Raw genomic sequence first — 13,037 nt, 5'->3', positions numbered from 1 at the left:
AGGTGTGTGTGTGTGTGTGTGTGTGTGTGTGTGTTTTACTCCTGATCTGTACTTTAATGCGTCACTCATCTTTTTCTCTTGCTCTCTGTCCTGTGCGCTCTGTCCTTTTCTCTTTCTCTTATCAAATCAATTCAAGCAATCTCCCTCCCTTTCTCTCTCTCCCTCCCTCCATCTATCCCCCCTCTCTCTTTCTCTTTCTCTCTCACTCACTCACTCACTCTCTTTCTCTCTTCCTCCCTCCCTCCCTCTCTCTGTCCCTCCCTCTCTCTTCTTCCCTCACTCCTCCTCCCTCACTCCCTCCCTCTCTCCGTGTTCTCTACCTCCTGCTTCAGGTCTCTGTTCTCTTAGTGACTCTCCAGTCATTCAGATAGACGTGCATCTCTCTGTCTCTCTCTCTCTCTCTCTCTCTCTCTCTGTCTCTAGATCTCTCTCCATCTCTCTCGGTCTATGTATGAGAAGATGAACAGATGACTGTCTCTGTGTAAAGAGGAGGAGAAGAATCGTTTGATGGATTTAAAGGAAAATGCGAGCGTTGTGTGTCTTCACCTGTCTGAGTGTCTGCGTCTTCACTTCAGGTAAAAACATGATCAGCTTCTGGTGAGGATCTGCAGCTCAAAGTTTTGAAAAAGAAAAAATATTTAAAATGAATGAAGTGAGAGTTAATATAAAGTGTAAGATGACAGGCTGGTCGCTGAGTGTAATTAGTGTGTTTTTCTCAAGCTTCTGAATGGCCTTATTCATATTATTTAATGCAGATTACATGACGCTAAACTGGAGGCTATGAGCTACTATTAACGTTAGCAACATTAGCATCACATCTTCAGTGCAAAAGTTTAGACACTAAACAACATTCTGTTAAATTCATGACTTTACACAGCAGATTTAAAGCAGAGAAAAAAAGCTCAGTGTTCTCGGTGTGTTATTTCACCTCTCACTCTCATTGCAATGCAAATTTAAAGTTTAGCTTCATCTTTGTGTCAAAATTCCATTTCATAAAGGAATATTTTGGTTTCTTTGCCTCAGTTCAGAGTGTGAAAGGAAATGACGGCCAGAAAATCTCATCACTTCCCGTTTTCATTGTAAAATCAGACTTAGGATGAAACTGTGATCTAGATATTTTCTCTGGATTCGTCTGACTGCAGCTTTAATGTGGAAATCTGAGGAGAGTCTTGATGATGAACACAGAGTTAACCAGATAATCTGCAGAAATGAATAAATCACCATGGAGATCCTGGAACACTGAGATTACAGACCATCAGGAGAGTGAAACAGAAACACTGAGAGTGAGACAGAAACATGGAGTGAGACAAAAAACACAGAGTAAGACGGAGAGAGAGAGAGAGAGAGAGAGAGAGAGAGAAAGAGAGACAGACAGAGAGAGAGACAGAGATAGAGTGAGAGACAGTCAGAGAGAGAGAGACAGAGAGAGAGAAATAGAGGGTCAGAGCAGAGCAGATGATTTACCTGAAGCAGGTGAGTGATGATTATGAATGCTGAATGAAGCACCCTCTTCTGGACAGATGTGGAAGTGCCCTCTGCTGGACAGACGTGGAAACCTGGAGACTCCAGACAGACCATTTCTCTAGATCAAACTTAATTTAAATACAAAACATCCATAGTGACTGATATTGTTGACTAAAAATAAATATTATATTCCATTAATATTACACTCTGTTATTATTATAAACATCATCAACACACTAATGTTACACTGTAGAGCATTACAGAGTCTGTACACAGCCTTCATCTTCAGACTGAACAACTGTTAAAGGTGCAAAGTCATGAAGACACACGCGCACACACACACACACACACACACACACACACACACACTCACTTATTAGTTGATTGAGTTTGGTGTGACTGAGGTGGTGATTTATTTACACTGCGCCCCCTTGTGGACACAGAGCTCCATATTTTGAGCTGATTAAACATTTTAGAATTAAATTTTCTAAAAAAAATCACAGGACAAATAAGAAATAATGATAATATTAATGATTTAAGGTCTTAATTTGATCATAATTCCCTAAAACTTTCTTTAACACAATATTATAAGATATTATTAAATGAATACAAATGGAAAAAGAAAAAAGAATAAATATTGGTTTAATTGCAGTAAATCTCAGCTGATAGCTGAATGTGATGAAAGTTTATAATTATTCATTAAACCTTTCGAGCTGGAAAACAGCATTAAAGTGTTTCTGATGTCGAAGTTTCTGAGGCGCCTCCGATGTTCCGCATTAAATCTTCATCACATTCATCAAAATAATTATTAATTACTTAATACAATTTTTCATTTGCTAAACTGAAATCTGAACTCTTTATCTTTTACAGCCTCAGAAGCACTGAAACCTGATTCTCTGAAATTCCTCCACAGTTGTAGAAATGAACACATGCAGTAATAAAACTTCTTCATACACAATACAGCAAAATAATCTAAAAATGAGGAAACCAGCAGCATGCTGACCTTTGACCTTATACTCACAGACTGCTCACCCTGCTGCTTTACCTTTTCTTTTGGTTTCACAAAAAGTTAAATAAAATAAAATATTAAAAGATCTCTGAATTTTTTACTAATTTATTTAAGAAACTGAGAAGAGAGACGCTGCTCATATTATATACTATAAATTACATTACACCTGCACGTTAAAGCACATGTTCTGTCTACAAACCTGTTCTGTGTTTCATGTAACATGTTACGTGTGTGTGTGTGTGTGTGTGTGTGTGTCAGTTTGTCCATTACAGATGCAGTGTTATCAGTGTGAGGAGACGCAGCTGAATAACGATTGTTCGGCTGCTACCTTCATCAGGAACTGTACAGCGAACATTCAGGACGCGTGTCAGAAGGAGGTGATGGAGAACACACACGGTGAGTCTCTCTTCATCTCCCAGAGACAGTTACACTCAGCTTTCTGTTCCTGATACTCAGCGTTACAGAGACAGAGATCTGAAAGAATTCAAAGTGAATAGTTTTAAGCACATCAGTGTAGAATGTGAGGTCTGGGTGTGTATAGGACTGAAACAGATAAAGAGGAATGATTCACTGTTACAGTGTAACACACACACACACACTGTTACAGTGTAACACACACACTGTTACAGTGTAACACACCACTGTGTAGACACTCACACTGTTACAGTATAACACACCACCCTGTAGACACTCACACTGTTACAGTGTAACACACCACCCTGTAGACACTCACACTGTTACAGTATAACACACCACCCTGTAGACACTCACACTGTTACAGTATAACACACCACCCTGTAGACACTCCCACTGTTACAGTGTAACACACCACCCTGTAGACACTCACACTGTTATAGTATAACACACGACTCTGTAGACACTCACACTGTTACAGTGTAACACACCACTGTGTAGACACTCACACTGTTACATTGTAACACACCACTCTGTAGACACTCACACTGTTACAGTGTAACACACCACTCTGTAGACACTCACACTGTTACAGTGTAACACACCACCCTGTAGACACTCACACTGTTACAGTGTAACACACCACTCTGTAGACACTCACACTGTTACAGTGTAACACACCACTCTGTAGACACTCACACTGTTACAGTGTAACACACCACTGTGTAGACACTCACACTGTTACAGTGTAACACACCACCCTGTAGACACTCACACTGTTACAGTGTAACACACCACTCTGTAGACACTCACACTGTTACAGTGTAACACACCACTCTGTAGACACTCACACTGTTACAGTGTAACACACCACTCTGTAGACACTCACACTGTTACAGTGTAACACACCACCCTGTAGACACTCACACTGTTACAGTGTAACACACCACTCTGTAGACACTCACACTGTTACAGTGTAACACACCACTCTGTAGACACTCACACTGTTACAGTGTAACACACCACTCTGTAGACACTCACACTGTTACAGTGTAACACACCACTCTGTAGACACTCACACTGTTACAGTGTAACACACCACCCTGTAGACACTCACACTGTTACAGTGTAACACACCACCCTGTAGACACTCACACTGTTACAGTGTAACACACCACTGTGTAGACACTCACACTGTTACAGTGTAACACACCACTGTGTAGACACTCCCACTGTTACAGTGTAACACACCACTCTGTAGACACTCACACTGTTACAGTGTAACACACCACTGTGTAGACACTCACACTGTTACAGTGTAACACACCACTGTGTAGACACTCACACTGTTACATTGTAACACACCACTCTGTAGACACTCACACTGTTACAGTGTAACACACCACTCTGTAGACACACTCACACTGTTACAGTGTAACACACCACTGTGTAGACACTCACACTGTTACAGTGTAACACACCACTCTGTAGACACTCACACTGTTACAGTGTAACACACCACCCTGTAGACACTCACACTGTTACAGTGTAACACACCACCCTGTAGACACTCACACTGTTACAGTGTAACACACCACTCTGTAGACACTCACACTGTTACAGTGTAACACACCACCCTGTAGACACTCACACTGTTACAGTGTAACACACCACTGTGTAGACACTCACACTGTTACAGTGTAACACACCACCCTGTAGACACTCCCACTGTTACAGTGTAACACACCACTCTGTAGACACACTCCCACTGTTACAGTGTAACACACCACTGTGTAGACACTCACACTGTTACAGTGTAACACACCACCCTGTAGACACACTCCCACTGTTACAGTGTAACACACCACTCTGTAGACACTCACACTGTTACAGTGTAACACACCACTCTGTAGACACTCACACTGTTACAGTGTAACACACCACTGTGTAGACACTCACACTGTTACAGTGTAACACACCACCCTGTAGACACTCACACTGTTACAGTGTAACACACCACTGTGTAGACACTCACACTGTTACAGTGTAACACACCACCCTGTAGACACACTCACACTGTTACAGTGTAACACACCACTGTGTAGACACTCACACTGTTACAGTGTAACACACCACCCTGTAGACACTCACACTGTTACAGTGTAACACACCACCCTGTAGACACTCACACTGTTACAGTGTAACACACCACTGTGTAGACACTCACACTGTTACAGTGTAACACACCACTGTGTAGACACTCACACTGTTACAGTGTAACACACCACCCTGTAGACACTCACACTGTTACAGTATAACACACCACCCTGTAGACACTCACACTGTTACAATATAACACACCACTCTGCAGACACTCACACGATTACAGTGTAACACACCACTGTGTAGACACTCACACTGTTACAATATAACACACCACTCTGTAGACACTCACACGATTACAGTGTAACACACCACTGTGTAGACACTCACACTGTTACAGTGTAACACACCACTCTGTAGACACTCACACTGTTACAGTGTAACACACCACTCTGTAGACACTCACACTGTTACAGTGTAACACACCACCCTGTAGACACTCACACTGTTACAGTGTAACACACCACCCTGTAGACACTCACACTGTTACAGTGTAACACACCACTGTGTAGACACTCACACTGTTACAGTGTAACACACCACTGTGTAGACACTCACACTGTTACAGTGTAACACACCACCCTGTAGACACTCACACTGTTACAGTATAACACACCACCCTGTAGACACTCACACTGTTACAATATAACACACCACTCTGTAGACACTCACACTGTTACAGTGTAACACACCACCCTGTAGACACTCACACTGTTACAGTATAACACACCACCCTGTAGACACTCCCACTGTTACAGTGTAACACACCACCCTGTAGACACTCACACTGTTATAGTATAACACACGACTCTGTAGACACTCACACTGTTACAGTGTAACACACCACTCTGTAGACACTCACACTGTTACAGTGTAACACACCACTGTGTAGACACTCACACTGTTACAGTGTAACACACCACCCTGTAGACACTCACACTGTTACAGTGTAACACACCACCCTGTAGACACTCACACTGTTACAGTGTAACACACCACTCTGTAGACACTCACACTGTTACAGTGTAACACACCACCCTGTAGACACTCACACTGTTACAGTGTAACACACCACTCTGTAGACACACTCCCACTGTTACAGTGTAACACACCACTCTGTAGACACACTCACACTATTACAGTGTAACACACCACCCTGTAGATACTCACACTGTTACAGTGTACCACACCACCCTGTAGACACACTCACACTGTTACAGTGTACCACACCACCCTGTAGACACACTCACACTGTTACAGTGTACCACACCACTCTGTAGACACACTCCCACTGTTACAGTGTAACACACCACTCTGTAGACACACTCCCACTGTTACAGTGTAACACACCACCCTGTAGACACACTCCCACTGTTACAGTGTAACACACCACCCTGTAGACACTCACACTGTTACAGTGTAACACACCACTGTGTAGACACTCACACTGTTACAGTGTAACACACCACTCTGTAGACACTCACACTGTTACAGTGTAACACACCACTGTGTAGACACTCACACTGTTACAGTGTAACACACCACCCTGTAGACACTCACACTGTTACAGTGTAACACACCACTCTGTAGACACTCACACTGTTACAGTGTAACACACCACTGTGTAGACACTCACACTGTTACAGTGTAACACACCACCCTGTAGACACACTCACACTGTTACAGTGTAACACACCACTGTGTAGACACTCACACTGTTACAGTGTAACACACCACCCTGTAGACACTCACACTGTTACAGTGTAACACACCACCCTGTAGACACTCACACTGTTACAGTGTAACACACCACTGTGTAGACACTCACACTGTTACAGTGTAACACACCACTGTGTAGACACTCACACTGTTACAGTGTAACACACCACCCTGTAGACACTCACACTGTTACAGTATAACACACCACCCTGTAGACACTCACACTGTTACAATATAACACACCACTCTGCAGACACTCACACGATTACAGTGTAACACACCACTGTGTAGACACTCACACTGTTACAATATAACACACCACTCTGTAGACACTCACACGATTACAGTGTAACACACCACTGTGTAGACACTCACACTGTTACAGTGTAACACACCACTCTGTAGACACTCACACTGTTACAGTGTAACACACCACTCTGTAGACACTCACACTGTTACAGTGTAACACACCACCCTGTAGACACTCACACTGTTACAGTGTAACACACCACCCTGTAGACACTCACACTGTTACAGTGTAACACACCACTGTGTAGACACTCACACTGTTACAGTGTAACACACCACTGTGTAGACACTCACACTGTTACAGTGTAACACACCACCCTGTAGACACTCACACTGTTACAGTATAACACACCACCCTGTAGACACTCACACTGTTACAATATAACACACCACTCTGTAGACACTCACACTGTTACAGTGTAACACACCACCCTGTAGACACTCACACTGTTACAGTATAACACACCACCCTGTAGACACTCCCACTGTTACAGTGTAACACACCACCCTGTAGACACTCACACTGTTATAGTATAACACACGACTCTGTAGACACTCACACTGTTACAGTGTAACACACCACTGTGTAGACACTCACACTGTTACATTGTAACACACCACTCTGTAGACACTCACACTGTTACAGTGTAACACACCACTCTGTAGACACTCACACTGTTACAGTGTAACACACCACTGTGTAGACACTCACACTGTTACAGTGTAACACACCACCCTGTAGACACTCACACTGTTACAGTGTAACACACCACCCTGTAGACACTCACACTGTTACAGTGTAACACACCACTCTGTAGACACTCACACTGTTACAGTGTAACACACCACCCTGTAGACACTCACACTGTTACAGTGTAACACACCACTCTGTAGACACACTCCCACTGTTACAGTGTAACACACCACTCTGTAGACACACTCACACTATTACAGTGTAACACACCACCCTGTAGATACTCACACTGTTACAGTGTACCACACCACCCTGTAGACACACTCACACTGTTACAGTGTACCACACCACCCTGTAGACACACTCACACTGTTACAGTGTACCACACCACTCTGTAGACACACTCCCACTGTTACAGTGTAACACACCACTCTGTAGACACACTCCCACTGTTACAGTGTAACACACCACCCTGTAGACACACTCCCACTGTTACAGTGTAACACACCACCCTGTAGACACTCACACTGTTACAGTGTAACACACCACTGTGTAGACACTCACACTGTTACAGTGTAACACACCACTCTGTAGACACTCACACTGTTACAGTGTAACACACCACTGTGTAGACACTCACACTGTTACAGTGTAACACACCACCCTGTAGACACTCACACTGTTACAGTGTAACACACCACTCTGTAGACACTCACACTGTTACAGTGTAACACACCACTCTGTAGACACTCACACTGTTACAGTGTAACACACCACCCTGTAGACACACTCCCACTGTTACAGTGTAACACACCACTCTGTAGACACACTCCCACTGTTACAGTGTAACACACCACCCTGTAGACACTCACACTGTTACAGTGTAAGACACCACTCTGTAGACACTCACACTGTTACAGTGTAACACACCACCCTGTAGACACTCACACTGTTACAGTGTAACACACCACTGTGTAGACACTCACACTGTTACAGTGTAACACACCACCGTGTAGACACTCACACTGTTACAGTGTAACACACCACCGTGTAGACACTCACACTGTTACAGTGTAACACACCACTCTGTAGACACACTCACACTGTTACAGTGTAACACACCACTGTGTAGACACTCACACTGTTACAGTGTAACACACCACTCTGTAGACACTCACACTGTTACAGTGTAACACACCACCCTGTAGACACTCACACTGTTACAGTGTAACACACCACTCTGTAGACACACTCCCACTGTTACAGTGTAACACACCACTCTGTAGACACTCCCACTATTACAGTGTAACACACCACTCTGTAGACACTCACACTGTTACAGTATAACACACTACTCTGTAGACACACTACAGTGTAACACACCACTCTGTAGACACCCACACTGTTACAGTATAACACACCACCCTGTAGACACTCACACTGTTACAGTGTAACACACCACTCTGTAGACACTCACACTGTTACAGTGTAACACACCACCCTGTAGACACTCACACTGTTACAGTGTAACACACCACTGTGTAGACACACTCCCACTGTTACAGTGTAACACACCACTCTGTAGACACTCACACTATTACAGTGTAACACACCACCCTGTAGACACTCACACTGTTACAGTGTAACACACCACCCTGTAGACACTCACACTGTTACAGTGTAACACACCACCCTGTAGACACTCACACTATTACAGTGTAACACACCACCGTGTAGACACTCACACTGTTACAGTGTAACACACCACCCTGTAGACACTCACACTGTTACAGTGTAACACACCACTGTGTAGACACTCACACTGTTACAGTGTAACACACCACCGTGTAGACACTCACACTGTTACAGTATAACACACCACCCTGTAGACACTCACACTGTTACAATGTAACACACCACTCTGTAGACACTCACACTGTTACAGTGTAACACACCACTGTGTAGACCCTTACACTGTTACAGTGTAACACACCACTGTGTAGACACTCACACTGTTACAGTGTAACACACCACCCTGTAGACACTCACACTGTTACAGTGTAACACACCACCCTGTAGACACTCACACTGTTACAGTGTAACACACCACCCTGTAGACACTCACACTGTTACAGTGTAACACACCACCCTGTAGACACTCACACTGTTACAGTGTAACACACCACCCTGTAGACACTCACACTGTTACAGTGTAACACACCACCCTGTAGACACTCACACTGTTACAGTGTAACACACCACCCTGTAGACACTCACACTGTTACAGTGTAACACACCACCCTGTAGACACTCACACTGTTACAGTGTAACACACCACTCTGTAGACACTCACACTATTACAGTGTAACACACCACTGTGTAGACACTCACACTGTTACAGTATAACACACCACCCTGTAGACACTCACACTGTTAGTGTAACACACCACTCTGTAGACACACTCCCACTGTTACAGTGTAACACACCACTCTGTAGACACACTCCCACTATTACAGTGTAACACACCACTCTGTAGACACACTCCCACTATTACAGTGTAACACACCACTCTGTAGACACACTCCCACTATTACAGTGTAACACACCACTCTGTAGACACACTCCCACTATTACAGTGTAACACACCACTCTGTAGACACACTCCCACTGTTACAGTATAACACACCACCCTGTAGACACTCACACTGTTACAGTGTAACACACCACCCTGTAGACACTCACACTGTTATAGTATAACACACGACTCTGTAGACACTCACTGTTACAGTGTAACACACCACTCTGTAGACACACTCCCACTGTTACAGTGTAACACACCACTCTGTAGACACACTCCCACTATTACAGTGTAACACACCACTCTGTAGACACTCACACTGTTACAGTGTAACACACCACCCTGTAGACACTCACACTGTTACAGTGTAACACACTACCCTGTAGACACTCACACTGTTACAGTGTAACACACCACCCTGTAGACACTCACAGTGTTACAGTGTAACACACCACCCTGTAGACACACTCCTACTGTTAAGCATTGGACACTAGGAGTTAAAGCTTTTGAATTATATAATATTTTGGTATTAAAAGCTGCATCTCACTTTTATTTATACGTTTAATTCACTTGCTTATGTATTATTCAATTTTTTTATTTACCAGTCAATGAAAGCTGACCTTTAAATATGAATATTTCATTTTTACCCAGAAGCCTAATTGAGGTGAGAATATAAATCACTCATGAATATCAAACACCTCTGCATTAAACACTAAACTTCCATTTCTCACACAAAGTTATAAAACGTCACGTGATATGTCCTATGGTGTGGATGGGGGCAGGGGGTGGGGTTGAGTGAGAGAGAGAGAGAGAGAGAGAGAGACAGACAGACAGACAGACAGACAGAGAGAGAGAGAGAGAGGCACACATGAGGGGAGGGAATTTGTGGTTACACATAAAAGACAGAAGGACAGACAAGCAGGCAGAAGGACAGACAGACAGGGGAAAGGACAGGCAGACAGGTGAAAGGACAGACAGACAGGGGACAGGACAGACAGACAGGCAGAAGGACAGGCAAACAGGCGAAAGGACAGACAGACAGATCAGCAGAAGAACAGACCAGACTGTCTCTCCGATGTGATAAGGTAATGATCAGCTTCTTTCCACCTGTTGGTCCTGTTTTCAGGGTCAGTGAGTAAAGTGTTGTCCTCCTCAGGTGTGTTCTACAGGAAGGCGTGTGCGTCCTACACCACGTGTCTGATCGCCTCAGCAGGGTATCAGCGATTCTGTTCTCCGGGTCGCGTCGGCTCTGTGTGCATCAGCTGCTGTAACACCCCGCTGTGTAACGGGCCACGCCCTCCACACACACGCTCCACAGCACACACACACACCTACACATACAGCCAACACCTGCTCTCCATCCTCATGCTGTGTGCTGTGGCCACACCCACCCTCACACCCTGATAGTGGGTGGAGCTGAAACCCCAAACTGGACCGAACTTTACAGGACACGATCACAGCTGGAGTAAACATGAACATTTATAATGAATAAAGTTACACAGTGTCGGTGATGAGGTCAAAAACAAAGCACGAAAAATATGATCAAAGTTTTAATAAAGATACAATTTAACAGTACTGATGTGATTCATGAGCAAGAGTGTGTGATTATAGTGAGTGTGTGTGTGATTATAGTGAGTGTGTGTGTGATTATAGTGTGTGTGATTATAGTGAGTGTGTGTGTGATTAAAGTGTGTGTGTGTGTATGTGATTATAGTCTGTGTGATTATAGTGAGTGTGTGTGTGATTATAGTGAGTGTGTGTGTGATTATAGTGTGTGTGATTATAGTGTGTGTGTGTGTGTGTGTGTGTGATTATAGTGAGTGTGTGTGTGATTATAGTCTGTGTGATTATAGTGAGTGTGTGTGATTATAGTGAGTGTGTGTGTGATTATAGTGAGTGTGTGATTATAGTGAGTGTGTGTGTGATTAAAGTGTGTGTGTGTGTATGTGATTATAGTCTGTGTGATTATAGTGAGTGTGTGTGTGATTATAGTGAGTGTGTGTGTGATTATAGTGTGTGTGATTATAGTGTGTGTGTGTGTGTGTGTGTGTGTGATTATAGTGAGTGTGTGTGTGATTATAGTCTGTGTGATTATAGTGAGTGTGTGTGATTATAGTGAGTGTGTGTGTGATTATAGTGAGTGTGTGTGTGATTATAGTGTGTGTGTGATTATAGTGAGTGTGTGTGTGATTAAAGTGTGTGTGATTATAGTGAGTGTGTGTGTATGTGATTATAGTCTGTGTGATTATAGTGAGTGTGTGTGTGATTATAGTGAGTGTGTGTGTGATTATAGTGTGTGTGATTATAGTGTGTGTGTGTGTGTGTGTGATTATAGTGAGTGTGTGTGTGATTATAGTGAGTGTGATTATAGTGAGTGTGTGTGTGATTAAAGTGTGTGTGATTATAGTGAGTGTGTGTGTATGTGATTATAGTCTGTGTGATTATAGTGAGTGTGTGTGTGATTATAGTGAGTGTGTGTGATTATAGTGTGTGTGATTATAGTGTGTGTGTGTGTGTGTGTGATTATAGTGAGTGTGTGTGATTATAGTGAGTGTGTGTGGGATTATAGTGTGTGTGATTATAGTGAGTGTGTGTGTGATTATAGTGAGTGTGTGTGATTATAGTGAGTGTGTGTGTGATTATAGTGTGTGTGATTATAGTGTGTGTGTGTGTGTGTGTGTGATTA

At 43.3% G+C, this 13,037-nt stretch overlaps 1 protein-coding gene across 1 annotated transcript; it reads left to right on the top strand.

The window, feature by feature from the left end:
- Positions 1–374: 374 nt before the first annotated feature.
- On the top strand, positions 375–11,931 carry LOC131342819 (ly6/PLAUR domain-containing protein 1-like). The gene is made up of 3 exons (XM_058374064.1): positions 375–575; positions 2,732–2,869; positions 11,508–11,931. Exons 1-3 carry the CDS (start codon positions 524–526, stop codon positions 11,753–11,755), a joined length of 438 nt encoding a protein of 145 aa, XP_058230047.1. The 5' UTR covers positions 375–523; the 3' UTR covers positions 11,756–11,931.
- The last annotated feature ends 1,106 nt before the right edge of the window (positions 11,932–13,037 follow it).

The sequence above is a fragment of the Hemibagrus wyckioides genome, linkage group LG21 (assembly GCF_019097595.1).
Source record: "Hemibagrus wyckioides isolate EC202008001 linkage group LG21, SWU_Hwy_1.0, whole genome shotgun sequence".
Lineage (NCBI taxonomy): Eukaryota > Metazoa > Chordata > Actinopteri > Siluriformes > Bagridae > Hemibagrus > Hemibagrus wyckioides.
The sequence above is the reverse complement of the archived record's forward strand: the minus strand, read 5'-3'. Positions and strand labels throughout refer to the sequence as shown.

Bases quoted from the DNA above. Each gene is read 5' to 3' on its own strand.
- LOC131342819 (XM_058374064.1), top strand. From the start codon at position 524: ATGCGAGCGTTGTGTGTCTTCACCTGTCTGAGTGTCTGCGTCTTCACT. The intron at 576-2,731 runs GTAAAAACATGA...TGTGTGTGTCAG, and splicing joins TGTCTGCGTCTTCACTTCAG to TTTGTCCATTACAGATGCAG. The intron at 2,870-11,507 runs GTGAGTCTCTCT...TGTCCTCCTCAG, and splicing joins GGTGATGGAGAACACACACG to GTGTGTTCTACAGGAAGGCG.